The 24,051-nt window shown below is 44.3% G+C and overlaps 1 protein-coding gene across 1 annotated transcript in view; it reads left to right on the forward strand.

The window, feature by feature from the left end:
- LOC147701178 (claudin domain-containing protein 2-like) overlaps positions 1-24,051 on the forward strand; it is a 171,797-nt gene that overhangs the window by 98,781 nt on the left and 48,965 nt on the right. The window contains exons 2-3 of the mRNA XM_086929933.1: positions 19,626-19,833; positions 23,458-23,493. Of these exons, the coding sequence (XP_086786059.1) occupies positions 19,668-19,833; positions 23,458-23,493 (202 nt within the window). The 5' untranslated portion in view covers positions 19,626-19,667. The remainder of the gene's footprint in view (positions 1-19,625; positions 19,834-23,457; positions 23,494-24,051) is intronic.

Genomic DNA, 24,051 nt, shown 5'->3' on the forward strand with positions numbered 1-24,051 from the left:
GGAAACTAAAACATTACACTTGGCCTAGAAGCATCTCAAGCTGCCGGGGCAGAAAGCAAGATGGAGTCTCTCCCGTTTGAGGCCTACAAGGCCCGAAATAAGCATAGCTCCATAGAAGGTATACTAACGCTCTTGCAAAAGGACGGATTATCACTAATACTAATGAATCTATCCCCTAGCTTAATTTTATAAGCCCTGATCTAAGGAAAAGGGTACTAAAGTGCATTACTGTGCCTTATGAATAGGCCCTTTTATAGTTCTAATCCCTGCACTAGAAGGGTAATAGGCTGGAGTCACCTTCAATCATTCTCCCTCAAAAGAGGGCCGAAAAAGTTGGTCAGAACACTTCACCCTTGACTCCAGTCTATTAATCATTCTCTATATGGAACTAACATCTGTGGAAGAATAATAGGAAACAAAACTAACTGATCTATTCCTCTTGCCAAATCTACAGTATTGGAGTAGAGAAGGAATGCACTGAATAAAGCAGCAAATAGCTACTAAAATACAAATAGAAATCATAATACCCCCTAATATCTGTCGTAGGGAATGTAAGTCAGGTAACCAATTGAATAGCCAGTCAAACCAACCCTGGTCAATATGTTGTCTAACCTCTGCAGTCAAGTCATGGAGTTTGTCAATATGGGCCTGGATTGATTTAGTATGGTCCGACAAATTGAATCAGCAAAGGCCTTCAAAATCAGAACAGTCATGTCCATGCTTTAACAAAAGATAATCGATAGCTGCACGGTTCTGCAGAATTGCTCTGCGTTCACCCTGGGCATCTAATAGCATATCAGATAAAATGGTAGAAGTTTGGTTAATCGATTTTACCATCCAACAGGCCATTTTCCCGATGGATTTAGCGTTGTAAACAGCCAATGCTGGGACACCAATAATTGAAATAGCTAAACTAAGGTATTCAGATTTGGAATAGAGATGTAGGGAAGAATCACAGTCCTCATGTAACATCATAGCATCACGAACTACACGAGAATAGGTATTGGGATGTGAGGAAAACATTAACAAACTCAGTCTAGTGATGGCACACGGGCCTCCGGAAATATTTGCAGGAATATAGGGCCAAGAGGTGTTGCCACAGGAGAAGAGCCAACCAGAAGGTAACAGCATTGTACGGTAATGGCTAGGAGCAACTACTATACTTTTACAGGTCATGTTATTTTTAACAGAAACACATGATTTTGGGGGTCTTCGTGAGCACAGCAATTGTTCATGAGTCGAAAAAGAAGTGGCAGCTCTAAGTCTTAGCTTTACACATTCAGTGATTGCATTAGGATCACAAGTCAAGAAAAAGCACAAGTCACCCTGCGTGATATTATACGTAGTAATCTGAGAATGAATTGGGGGAATAGAATCTGAGAGAATAGTACATAAGGAACAAAATTCATGGGCCGCAAAATCGCCCAGAATAACATTGGGTCGGGCATTTGATATATTGAAAATATCCTTCAGAGTTTCCATGGAGGCAGGGACAGCAACCAAACAAGTCGCTAAAATGTCAGTTACTGAGCGCATGGGTGTCAGGCAAAAATGCGGAGAATTAGTAACTCGTTTAGCCAGAGTTGTCCAAAAGTTTGATGATGAATCCCACGCAGCAAAGGAACGCGGTACTCGGGTTCTCGAATCAACCAAAGTCTGTGGGTTCCCTCCTCTCCCGACGTAGCAGACCAAAAGGAGTCCAACGCCGGCACCTCCTGCAGCAGCAGTCCAGAGAATGATCTGAAAGAATATCAAATACAGGCATTATTCATTCTCGTAGGTAACATTTGTCAGCCGGGACAGCTTCCCAGCTATCTTTCCCTGGTCTCATCACCAAAATGGTGTTGTCATGACCGGTTGCAATAATTTCGGCTTGTTCAGGGGGATTTTTAGGCGATTGCACCCATATTGGATTATCAGAGGAACCAAAACCTTTTTGGCCTCGCACAGTTAGTAGAGTTGGGGCAGTGCCTTTCTGAATTTCACCACTGAAAACAGGCATAATTAGCAATTGAGCAACTCGGTCAGTCTTTTGAATCGATAAATCAACCTCACTGCTGTTCAGCAGGAGGACCTTAATCTCTCCCTGATAATCACTGTCAATCACTCCTCCAAGTACTTGAACACCTTTTAAGGCAAGGCCCGATCTAGGGGCAATCAGTCCAAAACTTCCAGGCGGCATACAGACACCAACGCCTGTCTCAACAATGATTCGATCCTTACTCTTAAGTACAGTGTCATTCATGGCATGCAGGTCCAAGCCTGCGGAACGTGGGCTTGCTCTGCATGGAGCCAAGGCTCCGGGAGAAATTTCCCAGTACATTACAGTATTGCCAATGGTGTTCGGTTTCGCATCAACATTTGGGGGAAACAAACGCATCAAGGGGGATTCAGCATTTAACAAGGGACGATTATTCAGAAGTAACAATTCATGAAATAAGTAATCCCTCCAATTTTTGTACTTATTGTCAGTTAACTTTCACAACTGTTCTTTAAGTAAGCCATTCATTCTTTCAATAAGGCCTGATGCCTGTGGATAATAAGGAATGTGAAACACCCATTCTATATTGTTTTCCGCACAAAATTCCTGTACCAATCTTCCACGAAAGTGGGATGCATTATCAGATTGAATTTGAAATGGAATGCCATAATATAATATGATTAATTCCAATGTTTTAATGGTATTTACTTGGGTAGCTCGTTTGCAGGGAAAGGCCACCAAAAGGCCACTGTAAGTGTCGACAATTGTACAAACATATTGACAATTCTTGCTCACAGGGAGCGGGCCAATATAATCAATCTGCCAAATTTGAGCGGGCAATTTTCCTCGATGTAAATGACCTTTAACAATTTGTGGTACTTTTCGTTGTCTGGAATGTTGACAGATGGGACAATGCAGAATAGTATCTTTAATGTAATTTAAAGGAATATAAATTCCTCGATCGGCGGCCCACCTGCTAGTGGCTCTCTCTCCAAAATGTCCTGCTTTCTGGTGGGCCCATTTCGCCAATCCCGCCAAATCAAAATCTTGCATGTCAACCACTGCCTCAGCAATTTTAGATTTCTCATCTGCAATATTATGAAAGAATTTGTCAAGGGAGTCTATCGGGGTATGAGCATCCACATGAAAGATTGTCACAGTACTCTGTGGGAGCATTTCCCAAATTTCTTGCCATAATTATTTTCCCCACAATTCTTTTGAATGCAATTCCCAATTATGAGAATGCCAAGTTGGTAACCATACCGCCAGTCCATTAGCTGTGGACCAGGAATCAGTGAAAATATGACATGTGCCAGGTAGTTCCCGTTTCAAAACTTGGTAAACTGCATATAATTCAGCGAATTGACTACTCTTTCCCTCACCGGTTGTACTCAGCAACTTTTGTGTGATCGGATTATAGGACACTGCCTTCCAATGCCGTTTCTCTCCAATGAACCCCGCTGAACCATCCGTAAACCACACATGTTTTCTGTCCTCCGCGGACAAATCATCAAATGGCTTACCCCACTTGACAGGAGATTCCTGTACTACAGGTACGGAGCAATCACTCCCAGTCTCATTCGATGGCGCCTGCGCCACTTGCTCATGTAATGCTGCCACACCTTTTGGACCCACACGTGCCCTGTCCTGAATGTACCATTTCCACTTAATCACACTCGCCTCTAGAGCATGTCTAATTCGATGAGTTTTCGGCGAACTCAAAACCCACTGCATGATAGGAATTTCAGGTCTCAAAATCACATCATGACCTAAAGTCAATTGCTCGGTATCCACCAGAGCCCAATAACAAGCAAGTAACTGTTTCTCAAAAGGTGTATAACGCTCACCAGCCTCAGGTAACTTTTTAGTCCAAAAACCTAACGGCACTTTTTGTCTGCCTTGCTTTTGCCACAGACTCCAATTTGCATACAGACCTTGTACGGACACATTCAAATCCACATCACCCTCGCCCACAGGCCACAGATCCAAGGCATACTGAATCGCTTCTTTTGCCAAATTAAATGCATTCTGTTGTGGTTCACCCCATTCAAACGCATTCTTTTTGCGAGTGACTCGATATAAAGGAGCCAATATCTGACTCAAATGGGGAATATGTTGACGCCAAAAACCAAACAAGCCAATGAAGCTCTGAGCTTCTTTTCTATTCCTCGGAACTGCAAAATCTAAAACTTTCTGTTTAACCTGCGGGATCACCTCTCTGTGACCTTCATGCCAATTGATACCTAAAAACTTGACATTTTGGGATGGACCTTGTAACTTATTAGGATTAATTTCCCAACCTTTTTCACGTAAGAAGTCAAGGATTTGATCTAATTGAGTCTGAACTTGATCTTGTGTTTCGCCTTGAATTAAAATGTCATCAATATAATGACACACTTGAATTTGTGGGTGTACAGTTACTTCGGACAAATGCGCCGCCACCAGCCGGTGACAGATTGTAGGACTATGTACATAACCTTGAGGAAGACTTCTAAACGTCATTTGACGCCCATTCCAGGTAAAACTGAATTGTTCCTGACACTCGGGGTCAATCGGGATTGAGAAGAAGGCATTAGCAATATCAATGGACGCATACCATGTACCTGGATGCTTTTGAATTCTTTCAATTAAAGTAATAATGTCTGGTACTGCAACCGTTAAAGGGGGTGTGTGTTTGTTCAGTTCTCGATAATCAACGGTCATGCGCCAAGAATTATCGCTCTTGCGCACGGGCCAAACGGGATTATTCCAAGCAGAAGTAACCGGAGTTATAACTCCTGCGTCAACCAAATCCTGAATTGTGGCACTGATCTCTTCATGGCCACCTGGAATACGATATTGTTTCTGAGAAACCACTTTTGTAGCTTGGGGAATTTTTATGGGGGGCATTCGTAAACGGCCAACCCGTACGGGTCTGGACGATATGTAGTGTTTAGTTCCAAATTGATAACAACCATCATCCAAATGAAAGATCATTCCTTTTAAAATGTCAATTCCAATTATATACTCCAAGAGTGGTACAACTAATACAGAATATTCTCTTCGGGGAATTCTACCTATTCTCATCTCAAGTGTAGTTTGCACTGCGGGAGTCTCCTTTCCACCTAAACCAGTAATTGTGAAAAATTGGCCTTTGAATTTCTTTAATTTACCATGAATTAGAGTGGCCTCCGCTCCTGTATCTACCAATGCTCGGGCCCTTTGGATATTCCGATGTTTCCAAAAAATTTCAATATCTACATAGGGTCTATTATCTTTGTGAGCCCACCTGCGTACTGGAGCTTCACCTATTTCCTAGTCATTTTTACTGTGCTCTGTCAACCAGGACAAATCAGGGTAAATGCTCTCATGTTTCTTAGGTATCAAAACATCCTGTTCATATCCATCTCGATTACAAAATGGATTTTTGTCATCTCCATAGTACTGTGAATTATGATCAGAAAGCCTGTGTCGATCCTCCCTTCTCCTCAACTCAGGGGACTGATCCCTTTCATCTCTATATCTGTTGTAGACACGATCATCTCTCCCCTTTTCTTTTTCCCCCTCTCTCCCCCTTACATTTTCACGACGAGGGGACACATCTCGCTCATAGCGCCGTTCATCACGGCGGTCAGAATTCACACGATGTCTGTCGTCACCACTGTCATCAGAATATTCACGATCACAATCATTCTTACGCACACGACGGGCACTCTCCTTTCGATCCAAACCTCGCTGACGAAACATGTCCCTTAAGCGATTATTAGGTTCACCGTCTATGTCCTCCTTTTTCACACCATCAGCCAACAGTGCAAGAAACATATCACGTCTAGAGAATCTATAATCTCCAGCAGTACGACCCTCCAGTCGAGATTGTCTCTCAGGTTTAAACCAGTCACCCAACTCACCAAGCTGACGGACAGATTCAAGCACCATGGACAAAGGATTGCCAGTTTGATTAATTAACAAAGTCATCATAACTTGCTTATAAGCAACAGGGGAAGAACGGATGATGCGATTCCGCACAGAAGATGTCAATAAGCCATCCAACAACCTGTCAGCAGTACTGAGAAAAATCGCAGTTTTCATCACCTCCTCTTTTAAACGCTGCGACGCATCGCGCAAAGTGTACCACGGCTTGTCATTGACAGGCCAATCAGTCTCAGCAGGGTATTTGTGATTACAGCCATCAGTCGCTAGCTGGAGTAGACTAATTTGGCCGACACCATTAAAATTTCGAAAATGATCCTGTACAGTAGAATCAGAACTCAAAGAGCAAAAACGTAAACAATCACCTGCATCCAACATGATACCTGCAGCGCCCAATTCATAAAGGCGCACCATCCACGTAAGCAAGGCCTCACCAGGCCATTGTCGAAATCGTTGCAAAATGTCACTAACTTCCTGTTGAGTAAAATCTTCAATACTATCCATATGAATACCATTAGGATTACGAAGGAGCCTGTTGTAATTTGCGTCGAAAAACCGGGTGTGCAGAAACCTCCGGACGAGCCTCCGAAGAAGCCCGATCCATAGATTTAGAGGAACAATCAGGAACAGTTACGTCACCAGAACAGGAAGAGCGACCACGGTCGCTAGAATCATCGTCTTTGTCACAAGAAGCAGATTTACAATCACGTCCGGAGCGAGAAGACTCGCGCTTGTCACCCTCCTCAGCCGAGGAGCCAGAATCATTCGAATCCCAGATATTACCATCCCACTCGTCGGGATTCCAATCCAGTCCGGCTTTCGCCACGACCAGACGCACCTTCCGTTTACAAACATGACCACGACGGTGTCTATATTTGTATTTCGCAATTCGTACAGCAGCCCTTTCGGCTATAGTCTGATAAGTCTCAAGTTTGTCGGCAAGCAATTTATTTTGACATCGCAAAAGAGTATGCGCATTCTGCACTTCAACAAACTTTTCTTCCATATCCACAAATCGTTTTTGTAATTTCACAAATTTCTCATGAAGAATTCTGTATGCAGTCAAAACAATCCAACCTCTGCGTCCTAAAATTGGAAGCTCATCACCCTTCACTACTGGTGCCTTTTGCAAGCAAGAAACCACATCAGCAGGCTCCGCTTGCTCCAAACAAGAAGTCCAATTCTCACTCAAACCAGTAGAATCGGCCCACTCACGGGCCAATGCCTCGTAAGGCGTTGATTCCCAGCCGGGAATTTCAACAGGAAATTTGAAAGTAGATTTCGACTTTCGCGAAAACATTTTGAAACACAAAAATTATATACACAATTATCAACAAAGAAAATATGTACTAGCCGAGCGCAAACCAACAAGATCAAAAGGATACAGCGCATACAGGCTTCGTAAACAGTTCGTGACGCCAGATGTAACGACCGGATTCTCGAACCAGATGGGATCAGCTCCTTAGAGCACCTCCAACCCAGTCGGAACGTAATCACCTCCCTCCTTAGAACGTATTTACAATAGGTATATATATATATATATGCATGTACATCTCGTACCTATTGATGGGGAAAATAGCAATACACATGCATAGGTTTTCTACAATATCCCATTCATACCAGCTAGTCTCACGGCCACTTAGGCCCGGACTAATCTACCCTGGGGCAGTTCTGATTATGTACCATTACACACTGATCACCATCAGTGCTCACTCGACACGCAATCTGGCGTGCCTTACACACTGAGCTGCAGCCCCAGTGCTCTCTTTCTCCCAATCCGGTCCACAATCCGGCGGACCTAGACACTGGTATCCCTCCCAGCCGCTCCTGGACTCACCCATGGACCCTTCTCTTGCAACTCCTGCAAGTTCGACGGCACCAAAACCAGCTCCTCGTCCACCAACACCAATCAGAAACCTGACACCAACCACCTAAAATGCATCCTGCTCAACACCCGCTCGGTCCACAGACACGCCATCGACCTCTGGAATCTACTCGACACCATCTCACCGGACGTCGCCTTCCTAACAGAAACATGGATGAATGCCTCCTCAGCCCCAGACATCGCCATTGCCATCCCGGAAGGCTACAAGATCATCCGTAAGGACCGCATCGACAAACAGGAGGAGGCATCGCTATCGTCCATAAGAACTCCATCCGCATCTCAACCAGCTCAGACGTCAACCTTGCCAGCGCCGAACACCTCCACTTCCAGATCCACACCGACCCCAAGACCACACTCAGAGGCACCCTCCTCTACCGGCCTACAGGACCCCGTGCACAATTCAGTGACGACATCACTGACTTTATCACCCCACACGCCCTCCCCTCCGAGGACTACATTCTATTGGGAGACCTCAATTTTCACATGGAAAAGAGCAACGACAGCAACGCCACCACCCTTCTGGACAATCTTGCCAACCTCGGACTCAAACAACTGGTCACTACCCCCACCCACATTGCAGGTCACACACTCGACCCTATCTTCACTTCCAGCAAACATGTCTCCTTCAGTCACACCACAGCTCTTCACTGGACGGACCACAGCTGCGTTCACTTCACCTACAATAAGACCACAATCCACAACCACCCTCAACCCACCATGCAAAGAAACTGGAACAAAATCACCATCGACCAGATCTCCTCATCGCTTCTTCTAAACCCCCCCGCCCACTCCTCAAACCCCGACCAAGCAGCCATTAACCTCACCCAATGGATATCCAACAGCGCCGACATCCTAGCACCGTTGAAAAAACGTCAAAGCAAACCAGGCAGCAAAAACGCCTCCTGGTTCAACGATGATCTTAAGAAATCGAAGAAACACTGTCGCTCCCTCGAGAAGGCCTGGAAAAAAGACCCAAACACCAGCACCAGGGACGCCTTCAAAAACGCCACCCGCATACACCACCAACTAATCCGGTCTGCCAAGAAAGCTGCATTCAAAGACCGTCTAGATAACAACGCCCACAACAGCAAGGAATTATTCAACATCGTCAAAGAATTTACCAACCCATCAGCCAACTCCAACGACATCACCCCCTCCCAAGCCCTCTGCGACTCCCTAGCTTCCTTCTTCCACAACAAAATCGCAGACATCCACAACAGCTTCGACAACCGACCCGAAGACCAACCCACCCAACCTTCTGCAGGACCTTCACCCCCCTTGAACATCCTTAATGACTGGAACCCAATCTCCACTGAGGACACCATCCGCCTGATGAACTCCATCCACTCAGGATCCCCATGCCCTCACCACATCTTCAACAAAGCAGACTCCATCATAGCACCATACCTCCGAGATGTCATCAACTGCTCCCTCAACTCCGCCACCTTCCCGGAAAGCTGGAAACACGCAGAACTCAGCGCCCTTCTGAAAAAACCCACAGCTGACCCCACCGAACTCAAAAACTACCGCCCCATCTCGCTTCTTCCATTCCCGGCCAAAGTCATCGAGAAAGCTGTCAACAACCAGCTCGCCTCCTTCCTCGAAACCAACAAATCCCTCGACCCCTCACAGTCCGGCTTCCGAGCCAAACACAGCACTGAGACCGCACTTATCGCAGCAACAGACGACATTCGAACTCTACTGGACAATGGAGACACAGTTGCCCTCATCCTCCTCGACCTCTCCGCTGCCTTCGACACAGTCTGTCATAGCACCCTTCTACAGCGCCTCAGAAACTTAGGAATCCAAGGAAAAGCACTGGAATGGATCACCTCGTTCCTCACCGGAAGAACCCAGAGAGTCCGCCTCCCACCATTCAAGTCAGAGGCCTCTGAAGTCATCTGCGGCGTGCCACAAGGATCGTCACTCAGCCCCACCCTCTTCAACGTATACATGAGACCCCTTGCGGCCATCGCTCGCCAACACAATCTCAACATCATCTCCTACGCGGATGACACTCAACTGATCCTATCACTCACCAAAGACCCTAACACCGCCAAAACCAACCTACATGAAGGAATGAAAGAAGTAGCCGAGGGGATGAAGCACAGCCGTCTGAAACTGAACTCAGACAAAACAGAAGTCCTCATCTTAGGCACCTCCCCCTCCGCCTGGGATGACTCTTGGTGGCCAGAAGCCCTTGGAAAAGCACCCATCCCGACGGGCCACGCACGGAACCTGGGCGTCATCCTGGACTCCTCACTCTCGATGACCAGACAAGTCAACGCCGTTTCATCATCTTCCTTCAACATTCTTCGCATGCTCAAAAAAACATTTCGCTGGATCCCCACCGAAACTAGAAAAACGTTCACCCATGCACTGGTTACGAGCCGCCTGGATTACGGAAACACTCTATACGCCGGTACCACCGCAAAACTCCAGAAAAAACTCCAACGCATCCAGAACGCTTCAGCCAGGCTCATACTAGACATCCCGCGTAAAGAACACATCTCTGGTCACCTGAAAAACCTCCACTGGCTCCCCGTAAATAAGAGGATTACTTTCCGCCTCCTAACCCACGCACACAAAGCACTTTACGAACTTGGACCCGAATGCCTCAACACACGACTGTCCTTCTACACCCCCTCCCGTCAGCTACGATCCTCCAACCAAGCCCTCGCCACTGTACCTCGCATCAACAAAACCACCATGGGAGGTAGATCCTTCTCCTACCTGGCAGCTAAAACCTGGAACTCACTTCCCACTCACCTTCGCCTTACTCAGAACCACCTAGCATTCAGAAAACAACTTAAAACCTGGATATTCGACAAGTAATTCCCCACCCTTCCTCTAGCGCCTTGAGACCCTATGGGTATGTAGCGCGCTATATAAATCTCTTGACTTGACTTGACTTGACTCACTTACATCCCGATCCGCAATCCAGCGGATCTAAGCACCAGTCTCCCACCTGGTGTTCTCATTAACGCAATCCGGCGGATCTAAGCACCAGTCTCCCACCTGGTGTTCTCATTAACGCCGCTTACCAACGATGATCACTCTCCTATGAATACCTTTGGAAGGACTCTCTCATTGGCTACTCGGGGTAATACTACAATAACAGGAATTAGCACAACTTGCCAAATTGAATCATGTACCTTCTGCTCTCAGCATCAAATGGTCCCTCTCTCCCTCATTATTCAGTCACCTCTTACCTACCGGGATTTACATCCGTTCATGAAAACGATGTCTGACTAGAAGACCAGGTTACCCTGATTGAACAAGAATACAAGACACATGTTGGTTCACTAAGAACTGGGGTATTTTATTACAATGATTACAAACACAGCACTATACTATAACATATATCCTGCAAAGAAAAGTGAAAGGTTAGAATGTGCACATTATAGGGCAGAGATCACCTTGTGAGCACGAAGTCGGGGTTCAACAGTCATCTAGGTTCCCTTCTCATCTGTGCCTTGGCTCGTCTCGGAATCACACCTCAGCAGTCACGAGTACACGTCTGCACCGCTATGCTCTGTCGTTTCTACTTTCCTCCAAGTCACTGGAACCTTCCTCTTTATTAGCTGCTGTCTCTCTCTGTCTCCAATCGCTCTGCGCTACTTCTCCTTCTTCTTCAATCTTTCTCAGAGAGTATCAGCTTCATGATCTTTCTCGGACTTCAAAATGGCGACTGTCTGCCTGGAAATAATTAAAGGCATTGATGCTAACGGCTAGCTGCCGCCTACAGACTGACTGACTCACTGCCTAACACTTTCGCTAATATGGAAGCTTGTCCTTTCATGGAAAGTTATGGCCAGTAACCTGCCGCCCACCAAATTCTTGTACCTCCCCGTACCAAGGACACGTTCCCAGCTGGCCAGCCTGAAGATTGTGACTTCGGAGTGGAGAAAAATACAGTCTTTCGATAAGGGCCAGCCTGAGCCGGTTCTCTCCAAGCGAACAACTAAAACATTACACTTGGCCTAGAAGCATCTCAAGCTGCCAGGGAAGAAAGCAAGATGGAGTCTCTCCCGTTTGAGGCCTACAAGGCCCGAAATAAGCATAACTCCATAGAAGGTATACTAACGCTCTTGCAAAAGGACAGATTATCACTAATACTAATGAATCTATCCCCTAGCTTAAGTTTATAAACCCTGATCTAAGGAAAAGGGTACTAAAGTGCATTACTGTGCCTTATGAATAGGCCCTGTTTATAGTTCTAATCCCTGCACTCGAAGGGTAATAGGCTGGAGTCACCTTCAATCATTCTCCCTCAAAAGAGGGCCGAAAAAAGTCGGTCAGAACACCTGGTTGATGTAGGGGCTAATGCTGCTGAAGATAAATGATTTCTCGAAATGATGCATACAGATGATTGAAAGATCCGGGGCGAAGGCTGCCCCCATCGCCACCCCTTTAGTTTGTAAAAAGTAGCTCCCCTGAAAGGACAAAAAGTTCTTCATCATGGCGTTGGAAAGTAATCCGATAATGAACTCGGTGGGTACCACCCTTGGTGCTGGTCTTTGGTCCAGTACGAGCCTCATTACTTCAAGAGCAGATTGTTTGGGTATGCTTGTATACAAAGATACGATGTCGCACATCACCAGAAGTTGTTCTCTGGGGTCAAATGGAAGTTGGTCAACCAGGTTGATTGTTTGCATGGTATCTCTCAGGTAAGCCTGGGAGGTTTCTGCAATCTGTTTCAGAAAGAAATCTATGTACCTACACAGAGGCTCCAGCTTAGATCCACATACCAAAACAATAGGGCATCCTGGTGGATTTTGCATATCCTTGAGGATCTTGGGCAATGTGTATATTGTAGGGAGCCAAGGCTGTCTTTGGTTGAGATATTGGAATTCAAGGTTGCTCAGGAATCCCTGGTCAAGACTATCTTTAGAGAGTGTTAGTATCTAAAGGGCAAGATCTTTTGAGGGGTCTTATCTCAATTTACATTAACTTACTCCATCCTGTAGTTGGTTCATGAGCTCAGTCCTGTACTTCGTTACGCCCTGCACCACAATGGCACTGCCTTTGTCTGCAGGCTTAATCACAATGTCCTTGTTGCTTCTAAGCACCAAAGGGGCTTCAGTCTCCATCTTGGTGATGTTGATATTGGTATATTTATGTTCCTTGAGTACTTTCGACACACCTCTAAGAATCACATTCTCATATGCTAAGATTTAATTTGTTATGGCATTGGCTGGTGGAACAAAGATGGATTGAAATGTCAATACTGTTTGTGTTTATGAAGTGGATGTAGGAGAATTTAAAAAAAAACATACCTCAGGCGGATTTTTCGAAAGACCCTATGAAGTTCTGTCCGGATAGCAAAGTGATTAGGGTGGGCTGTGGGCACAAAGGAGAGACCCTTGCTGAGAACCCTGTCTTCTTCATTTTAAGGGCATAAGAAGAAATGTTGACTACTGGATTCTGTGGTATTAGCACCATATGGAGCTGCAGCAACATCTTTCTGCCTACAGAGCTCCAAGACGGCCTTTAGGGGCTGGATGCCTATTCTTTAGGCAAATCTAAGAGCAGCGTTGCAGCATGCTCTGAACTTACCTGTAGATGTCTCTAAATGAGGCTGCTGACTTGGTGAGTGATGGAAGCAGACCAACATAGACAAACTTATCCACCTTATCCACCTTTCCTAGTATCCCCCATCTATCTTAAAGGGCCTCCTTGCGTGCACACTTGTTTTCATCACCATGCAGAACCCAAGAAATGTGTTAATCATTACATGCTTGGAGTTTTCCATCAATGATAGCAGCAATGAGTCATTCGTATATAACAATATTGGGACCTTCTCATCTAACAGCTCTGGACAATCAATGTCCATCGCCTCCTAACAGGCAATAACGTAATTTATAAATCAGCTAAACAGGAGACGGTCAATGACACAACCCTGCTAAACTACAAGGCGGATGAGGAAGGGAGGAATTACATTCCCCTTCTGGACCAGGTCAGACTTGCGCTGCATTGCAAAATTGAAGACCTTTGATAGCTGCCAACAGGGTTAGATCAACACCAGCAGATTAAGCCTTTTTCTACATACCAGATCAAAGACAAACCTTGTTAGCAATGGGGTTTCTGGTTGGCAGAGGTATGCACCATGTCCAAGCAGGAACCACCACTTTACTACGGGTAAGCTGGGTACACACTAAGAGATAGCCTGTGGTTAGCTTTGCACAGAGCAGTCAGGCTTATGTAAAGAGGCAATGCGTAAAGTATTTGTGCAACACACACACACAGTAACACAATGAAAACATCACAAAAATACACCACACAGAATTAGAAAATCCAATAAGCAGAGCCGAAGTTATGAATGTAATCTAATTACAGTGCTTAGAGTAATAAAACCCCAACCGTGGACATCTGATCCCGCTAGCCAGGGCTAAATCCAATATCCAAGTTGTCTGCAATGGAGAGCAGGCTGACTACAGGACTCATGCAGTTCAGATTCATGCCATTAGCAAAGACTTTGTCGACAAATCCCTTGGCAATAAAGAAGATGGGTCATCTTCTAGCCTTGCAGTCTGTTGTTGTCGAGACACATAGTCCATTGAAGCAATGTCATCGGGCAGCATGCCCAGACAGAGCCCAACCATGGAAACGATTCAGGAATATTCACCCAAACATTTTCCCCACTCCATCTAAAATAGAGATGGGCCTATAATTTGCAACTTCCTTTCTTATGCAGGGGGCCAATATAGCAGAGAGACAGGACTGAGGAATTCAGTCTGACCGGAGCACCGAATTATAGACCTTCACTTAGATGCCAGCCCAGAAAACTGGGTCTGCTGACAGAAGTTCCACAGGAACCATATAAGGACATCATGCTTTATTAGCCTGTTGCTGCCTTATAGATCTCGCTGGCTCAGGGCAGAGAAGGTGTAAACTGCCACTGCTACCAGCATCATAAGTTTCTGGCATGCACCGTATAGGGTCAGGATCATATCTTCTACATAGCATTGTAAACTGAGCAACCCACACATTAGCTTCGATGCAGTGTTCAATCTTGTGACCATGCTTGTTACCCCATCATCTAGAATTACTTGGCGTTATTGCTCCTACAGCAGCAAATAAAAATGTTCCATGCTCTTGCTGCATCCTCTGGTTTTTTTTTTGCCTGACAATTTTTTTTTATGTTCTTCTTAAATCCCAGAAACTTGCTTCAGAAGTAGGCAACATTCTGCACATTGTCAAAGCCATTGAAAATATTTTCATATAAGAGTAATATTTCTATGTCAAACCAATCCAGTAGGTTGCTACTCTTTATTTTTTTCTTCTTGGGATGGATAAGTATTATCTGAAACAATGCAATCTTCTCCATCTTTGTATTGAAAGATACTAGAATTAGTGATTCCATATTTAACTCATAGCCTGCTAAACCCGCTTACTGACCTTACTTTAAGTGTTTTTTCCGGAGTCATGGGTGGAATTGGATCTTAATGTGTGTAGACATCACCTCAACAACATCTACCATTGTATCTGCAAGTAGGTCATTCATGATCCTTTTCTGTTGTAGGGTGTATCTTCAGGTCGATCACTCTGTGCCAAGCATCTCCCTGCACCACGGCTGTAGGTGCAGTTTGCAGGGCTGTTCATCTGCGTGCGCCCATTCAGAATCGCAAGTCTGTACTCAACAGAAGAGAGGTAAAGATATCCCTCCTTTGAAAGTCAATTCTTCCAGAATAATTGGGTCTGGTACCCCCCAGCCTATATCCTCTTATTTGCACCAACTCTCCAAGGGGCGTATTATGAAGAACGGTGTTCAAAATTATCGCCGGTTTAGCAGCAGAAAACTGCCGCTAAAATGGTGATAATGGGCTTGATAATATGCCCTTGAGAATTCCAATAGAAGTCCATGTTCTGGTGTGCCGCACGTTGCACTATACGTAATTTGCTGCACTTTGCTTTCTCATATTGTCATTGAATTCGAATTAGAATCAGATTCATTTTAAGTCTTAGGACTTGTTTTAAAACAGTTTTTTCTACATTTTAACCTGTTGCTCTTATTGCCTTTTTTTAAAATTGTTTTAAATTGCCTGCACCTTTAAATTTAGTATTTCACTTGGCTATGTGCATTGAGAGCACTTTCCTCCTGGTCGGGCCGGGTAGGGACGAGACCCTCGTGAGGCGCCATTTTCGGGGAGTGCACGCTCTAGTGGTCTGCCCTCCCTGCACTCATGGACATAAATGGGGCAGCAGTGTGGACACACGCAGGGGGCGCACCGCTGGCATGCCAAAGGCAAGCCCGTCTGCGCCTGTCAGCATCCAGGAAGCGGGCAGCGCCCGCCACTTTGCCGGTTTCTGCTATGAAAGGGATACGTTATTCAGTTTAGCTAAGGAAATGAAATGTTCAACATGTTGGTACACCCTGTGAAGATTTTATTTGACCCAGCTGCGCTTGGACTCCTGCTATACTGGCCCCCCACCGGCCCATGTATAGTTCCGCAGTCACTGAGACAACTCAGAAAAAGTTTACGGCAGCCCTACTCAATACGAGATCACTTCAGAAACACAAAACTCTAATATTTGATCTACTGAGGGATGAGGATCCAGAGGTACTCTTCTTTACAGAGACATGGCTATTGCCTATAGCCAACCCCACACTAGCATCAGCCATCCCTATCAACTATAGGACCCTTAGGAAGGACCTCAACTCTGGTAGAGAAGGAGGGATAGCAATCATATTTAAAAAAGAATATGAATGCACCTGTGTTGAGCTAGCAGACCACCACGAGATCGAAGCTTTAGGTTTCTGCCTTACCCTCTTGCCGAATCAGTCGCTAGCAGGGGTCCTTGTGTAGCAGCCAGCTGGCCCTACCAGCAAGTGCCTCCACTCACTGCAAAACGCACTGGCACCTTGGGCAATGAGGTATGCTAATTTCATGGTATTGGGTGATTTTAATATTCACATAGACAATACCACATGGCCAGAAACCATTGCTTTACAGAAAATTATGAGTTCCCTGAGACTCAAACAAGAGTTCTTTGGACCCACTCACCTGACCGGACACTCTTAACCAGGTTTTTTCTAAACTGAACTCAGTAACTGCACAGTCAACTCCTCTCCAGTGGACAGACCACTATCTCATCTCTTTCACGTGGTCTCAGATGTGCAGTAAGCTGCCCACAAGAAATAGTGCAACCTCCACCTGCCTGGCCTATCATAAGCTACAACCAGAGGTCATTAACCGTGCCCTGGCTTTTACCTCCCCAATCATGACAGGGAAAGTAGAATGTGACACCTCTCATCGAAATAACTGGATCAGTGAGACGGTGAACGCACAAGCATCTATCAAAAAGACCTCCCAAGCGAGATCTTGTCCGAAGGCCCCTTAGTATAGTACCGAGCTTAGCTTCTGTAAGGGACAATGCAAGAAGCTGGAGAGAATTTGGAGACGAAAGTTCTGCACAGACAACAAACTTGCTTACAAAGCTGCACTAAAGGTATACCAAGGGAATCTGCACCTTGCTAAAAAAAAAAAGCTTTTTTGATACTAGGATTATGGAGTCAGACAACAAAGTAAAGGAAATTTTAAAAATTGTTGATTCCTTTTTGCGTCCCGTATTCTCCTCAAGAGCCTGCACTTCATCAGTGGAATGGTGCAAAGAGCTCGACCAATATTTCTATGAAAAAATGATGTCCCTCCAAAAAAGCTTTGCGAATCCAGCACCCTTCTCTCAGAGTCAAGGGCTGAGTGTAGCTCCTTCCACATATGCCACCTTAGATGCCTTCACCTCCATCTCCCTTGCTCAGTCCTCAGCAGCATTAAAAAGCCTCAAATCTGATTCCCCCCTCAATCCTTGCCGTAGCATGGTTCTAAATATGGTGGCGCCAGCAATTAATCCCTCTATAAACCACATCTTCAATTCCTCATTGGCTACAGGGGTGTTTCCCTCTATTTGGAAAAAAGCTAAGGTCTTGCCACTGCTAAAGAAACGTACAGAGGACCCTAAGCAAGCAGTAAACTATAGGGCTATTTCCCTTCTTCTTGCCTTCTCCAAAATTCTGGAAGCCAATGGTATTCTTCACCTTATGCAATCCGGCTTCCGCCCCCAATTTAGCACTGAGACTGCACTCCTGGAAGTTACGGGGCACAATCGAAACATCCTTGATAGGGGAGGCAAAGCAATGCTGATACTGCATTTGACACGGTACCTCATCTCAAGCTGCTGTAGCGCTTACACGAAATAGGAATCAGACATCAGGCCTACAGCTGGCTGGCATCATTCCAGGAGCTTTTTTGGGGAATAGTCCCTACCATCCAATACATTAACTTAATACCGCATAAGAATATTCCTGATGCAAAACAACTAGCAATTTCTCTGCAAGAGTCTTTCATCTAAGAATAGGAAACTGAGATGAATCAACGTGCTCCCCACTCTTTCACTAACGAGAGCGAGTGTGCTCAATGAAGAATCAACAAAGGAATTGTCACTTTGGGCCTTAAGAAAGGGCGTTACATTATCACCGCTTTTATCGGCAGGAAACTTCCGCTAAAGCAGCGATAATGGGCTTGATAATATGCTCTTGTGAATTCCCATAGAAGCCCAGGTTCTGATGATAACCTGGGCTTCTATAGGAATTCACAAGGGCATATTATCAAGCCCATTATCGCTGCTTTAGCGGCAGATTCCTGCTGATAAAAGCGGTTATAATGTATCACCCTTTCTTGATAATATGGCCCCTTATTCTTCCCTGCATGAGACCTCCGAAAATGCACGTTTCGCCAACAGGGACGAAACCAAACAGGCAAAGTTACAAACACTCTCTCCCATACAAGTTTGCTGCAACTGCGGATCTTACCAACAGGAGAGAGAGGGGCGCACCTACTCAAGCCGCTGTGGTCCCACTCAATCTGTTGCTAAGAGCACCCTTACCTATACTTGTCCGTTACCAGGGAATCCGTAGCCGAACCTAAAACCACAAAATAATTGGCAGCTTCCACGAGCCCGACCCTCTGCTATATCCTGTATTCCTGATGTTACTTCTTGTTCATGTGAGATGTCAGACCAGGAAGGATGACATGAGCTGGAGTTCTTGCAGCACCTAGCTCCTTTCTTACTCGGCTGCCAGTTGTCAGTGTACACCGAGTTGGTGCGCCCTGACAACCTTATAGTAAATTTTAATCATCACTTTTTTCACTTGCTCTGCTGCCCTCACCACCCCTTGCTCTACAATTTGGTATTTAGTATATTTCTCTCCTAATACAAAAACATCCCTGAGCTCCACCCTCTGAGTGAGGGGGTTGTAGCCTGTATAGTGATTAGGCATCACGATATGAGGAGGTTCCCCAATGATGAAGCATGCCACCTATGATGGTTGGGGGAAAACGTCCTACAAAAAGAACATTCCTTGGTGGTTCATTTTCCAGTTAGGCTAGCAATATACATAGACCCAAGTGGTTCTTTCTGTGTTTTAGTACCACATACAGTCCCATGATCCGAAAATGGTCTTTATTACTAAGGATCAGTTGTCAGACTCAATGTGAGTAAATTTCAACTCAGCTCTTTACAGTAACTTGTTCTGCCATACAATTTGGCTCCACCCTGTTTAGAAATGGATGTAGGTGAAAAGTGCACTCGAAAATCTCCAATATTTCAAATATATCTCGATATGTGTGCTATGTTGGATTAATGCGCTGTTTAGGCCATGAGTGGTAATAGTCCTATACAGTGGTATTGAGAAAATATGTGCATAATCTATAACTTTTTTGAGAAATTAGTCAGAAAACGCTTTTGATGTAGGCTTAGACCTCCTGACTGCAGTGTTGGTGTTACTGAACAATGGTGCAGGAGTTGAGATCTCAAAGCTCACCTGTCTGATTATTGTCATTTATGCAGACGCCCCTTTGAAGAGGACGCGCCCACCTTGGTGAACTAAAGATGTCCGTCCTGCAAGTGACCGGTTTGGGCTTCATCGTCCTCAGCATCCTCTGCTGCGTGATCTCCCTGGCAACGGATTACTGGGTGTCGGGCCCAGAGTTCCACATGGGCCTCTGGAATCTTTGCAACAACAAGTCTGAGTGTTCTTTTCTTCCTCAGTTAGAATGTAAGAAAAATGTTGTAGAACTCAAAATGTATTACACAAACTATAAGTAGGCAATCTGGAACATTTTGAGTGGTACAGGGACTACTTGGTGTACACAGGAACTTGATGTGTGACATTAAAGCACTTTCTTTTCTAAAACATTCAAAATTAAAATTCAGACTTTCAAAATCTCCAAACACTAGGATGTAATACCTATAGGGGGTCAAGAGGTTTGTTGTATCTAAATCATTCATCCATTTGAACTAATAATTAAAACATGATCAAAGATTTGTTCTAAATACACATCTTCACATGAGTAGCATTAGTCTTCATTGGCAAGTCCTGAAGGTCTTGGATGATTATACTGCACTATCTTAATTGTTGCATCCTAAGCATTTTAGTATTTTGTTAAGGCCACCCTCTTTACTACTACACGACTGTAATAAAAAAAAAATCCACATCCTTTCTGCCTCCTCTATGCTATGGTTATATTTTTTAAATATTTTTTTTATTGGAAGCATATGTAACAAACTTTGATAAAAAAAGATTAAAGAAAGCATGTACCCACCTAAATATTGCCCCCATCCGCATAGAATAAATTGTTTGCATTGTTTAAATAATTAACCATCGCATGACATTTTAATATAACAGAGGAGCTGTATTTAAGGCAAGTCAGATGTATTTCAGACAAGAATAGAATCTGTTTTTACTTTTAATGCACATACCAGGAAAATATTCTTACTGTCACAAAGAAAATGCACTATTGGCTTTGAATTACTGTAACATGCAACTATAGTTTAAACACACAAGGATGACTGAATAATAAAGAATGGAAAAGAAAAAAGCACCGGAAAAGTAAAGTATTGTCCCACCTGCCCTAGCACAGAAGTGTACTTCTTTTTAGGTTGATGTGCATATGTGATTAGGTAAAAATGTTGGCCCTCACAGTGCAAGAGAGCTACTGGTTGAAGAGTGCTGAATAATAGCCTTGTAGTGTGCTGTGGTGAATGGGAGCAATATATGAATGACAGCTAAATAGACCAATGAAGGACAAGGGCTAACTCAAAGCCCCACTTTATATGTACAAATGTTTTAATTTTATTTCAAAAAAATGTCAGTTGATACGGTTGAACGAACAGATAAAGGTGTCTCTAGGCCAGACCTAAAACGGTGAATACATTGTTAGCTTTATTTGTGTTTGGTTAAAAGTAATGAAGAGGCTAGCAGTTATTAGGGTCTAAAAATACAAACTAAGGAGCTAAAAGGAGAGCCTCTTTTAGGGCGTCTTTATAGGGGTGATTGTACTTTACATATTGCCCTAGCCAATCAATAAAGGAATAAGATCCTGCACTATTCCTGTGAGAAATTGGATTATTGGTTGCGGGGGAATGTGAGCCATTCTCAAGAAACAACCACAATCTCTAAACCTGTGCTTAACCCTCTGGTAGCTTAGCACAAAGCAGTAAGGCTTAACTTAGAGGCAATGTGTAAAGTATTTATGCAGCACCTAGAGTAAAATGTAATACATTATTTTACACCAAAACATAAAAAATCCAATAACTTAACTGGGAGGGATGCAATTTCAAAGGTTTAGCTAAAACAAATAAAGCCTAGATGCACAGAAGACCCACTGTGGTAATCTGATCATGCGGGACTGAGACAAGGTCACAAGTTCAGGCCGACTGTGATGGAGCATGGGCTGGATACAGAGACCAGGTTAGGCCTGCTGGTAATTTTACTTCATGTCCTGTTTAGAGGGCATTGCGCCGTTATGGTTTCAAGGCATGATGTGGGGTCCTGCGTTAAGTTCCGTTGCACTGAGTAGGTTCTGATAATAGCGCTGTGAGGCAAGGTATGCGTCGAGTTACATCAACCTGCATCAGTTCCGATGAGCAGCTGCAAGGGTTGCGTTTGGTTGTGTTGCTTTGAGTTAGTTCTGATGGGGACCACAGCTGGGCTGGCAGAGCATGTGTATCCCCACTTCCAAGGGTCCATGACTGGAGAGTCACCACTTTGGGGTTTAGGACTCACAGTAGGCAGAGTCCGGGAGTAGGATTGAAGCGCTTGGAGTCAGGGTGTAGGTCCAGTCTTTCTTCCACAAGGAGCAGGGGAGCAGAACAGTCCGTCTTGCAGGCGGAGCAGCTGCACAGTCATTTTTGCAGCAGGGCAGCAGAGCAGTCCTTCTTCTTCGTCTTCCACTGGTCCAAAGGTGATGTGAAGAGTGGGTATGAGGGCCCTAATTTCATACCTGGTGCCTTCTTTGAAGTAGGATAGGTTTATAGAGATTCACTTTGAAAAGTGCTTGGAATTGCCTGCCTCTCTGTCCTGTCTCTAGCCTGGCTACAGGCACAATGGGCTAGTGTGACGTCCTTTGTGTGAAGGAAGGCCACTGCCTATTGATTTGAAAATGGGCTGTTCCCAGCGCTGCCCACCCCAGCCAGAGATGGCAAATCCAGGCTCACCTAATATCTTTATTGTGTGGCTGTCTGGGAGAAATATACGAAGACCAGCTGCCAACCACACCCAGTCATGTGACCAAGGAGCTGGCTGCAGGCACCAAATAGTTAGGGCAGGAAAATATCAAATTTCTAAAAGAGGCATTTTCAAAATTGTGACTCAAAATACCATTAAACAGGGTTTTAAATTACAATTTCTCAGACACCAAATATGACTTTACCACCTGTTCCCGATGAAAGGTTAGCACTTATCAAATGTAATAAGGAAACCAAATGTTATACTATGGGAGAGGTAGACTTCACAGTAGTAAAAAACAAATGTGTACGTTTTTCACTACCAGGACATGTAAAAAATTAAAAGTACATATCTGACCTTTCAATTACAATGCACCCTGCCTTATAGGGTGCCTAGGGCTTATGTTAGAGGTGGCTGATATGTAATGAAAGGGGGGTTACGGCTTGGCAAGAGGGTTCTTTTGCTAAGTCGAATTGGCAATTTAAAACTGCATACAGGTTGTAATGACAGACCTTGGACATGTTTTAAGAGGTTACTTGAGTGGGTGGCTCAATAAGTGCAGCTCGCTCACCAGTAGCATTTCATTTACAGACCATGGTATACACTTTACTAGGGACTTTTAAGGAAATTAAATATGCCAATCAGATGTAAGACAATTTTACCATGTTTAAGGGAGTGAGCACATGCACTTTAGCATTGGTTAGACCTGGTAAAGTGCAGCGACTCCTAAAGCCAGCAAAAAAAATTTCAGAAAAATAGGAGGGGCAAATGCAAAAAGTATCGAGTTGACTCCTTATACCAGACCTTTCAACCTCATTAAAAGTAAGGGATCATGTTTATCCTGTCAACAGCCCCTACATTCTCCTGAATGTTATAGTGCCTCTCCTTCCCTCAAACCTGCTGAAGGACAAATGTATTTATGTCATCCTTTCTCTCTTTCCACTCACTCACATCGTATCTGCCCCATTACTTTGTATTTGATTTTTCTCAAAGGTTCTGTGCTTCCATGTTGCTCCCTCTTTTTCTATGTTTTTGTAAGACTAAGGCCTATTTTTAACGCACACTGACACCCCTCTAAGAAAATCAGGGTTATATACCAAAAAATCTTAAGCAAAATAAATTAATAATATACCCATGAACTAAATCAATCTTTTTGTTTCTTTTCCTTTACAGTTCCCCCACACAGAACTGACTATACTGCACCAATAGGTAAGTGTTAATCAATGTTTTCTTCTCTCAAGTTTCCACAACCTATATGCGTAGCAAGATATTTGGCAGCGTTACACCGCAAGGGGTGCAAGGAAGAAGACAAAATTCTATGTCAGAGATATTTGAAGACACAGTTATCATCACTGCTCCAGTTTATTAAAGAATTAAAGACTTGGCTATTTAAGGAGCACTACATCACAATTCATTACCAGTCCCTAACTCAACTACCCTTCCTAACACTCGCTGTCTTTATGCATGCGTTGGACCATGAACAACCCACCACTGCCTTTTGGATAGATTGGTGCTATAGAGAGATATAGCAAATTATTTGATTGGATTTAATATTTTGCTTCAGCAAAGTATTGTTTCCATTTTCTATAAATATTTGAAGATAACATGTTTTCATGGAGCTTTCAATTTCATGGTAGTCTGAAAAAATCAAGCTCCTAAACATCACCTGCCAATCATGGGTCTTCTCCTTAGTTCAGAGCATGGCTTTTGGGTAGTCCTTGTTCACTCCTGTATCTTGGAGTGATGACGCATCAGAGCTAGGCCACT

Source organism: Lissotriton vulgaris, chromosome 7, assembly GCF_964263255.1.
Source record: "Lissotriton vulgaris chromosome 7, aLisVul1.2, whole genome shotgun sequence".
Taxonomy (NCBI): Eukaryota; Metazoa; Chordata; class Amphibia; order Caudata; family Salamandridae; genus Lissotriton; species Lissotriton vulgaris.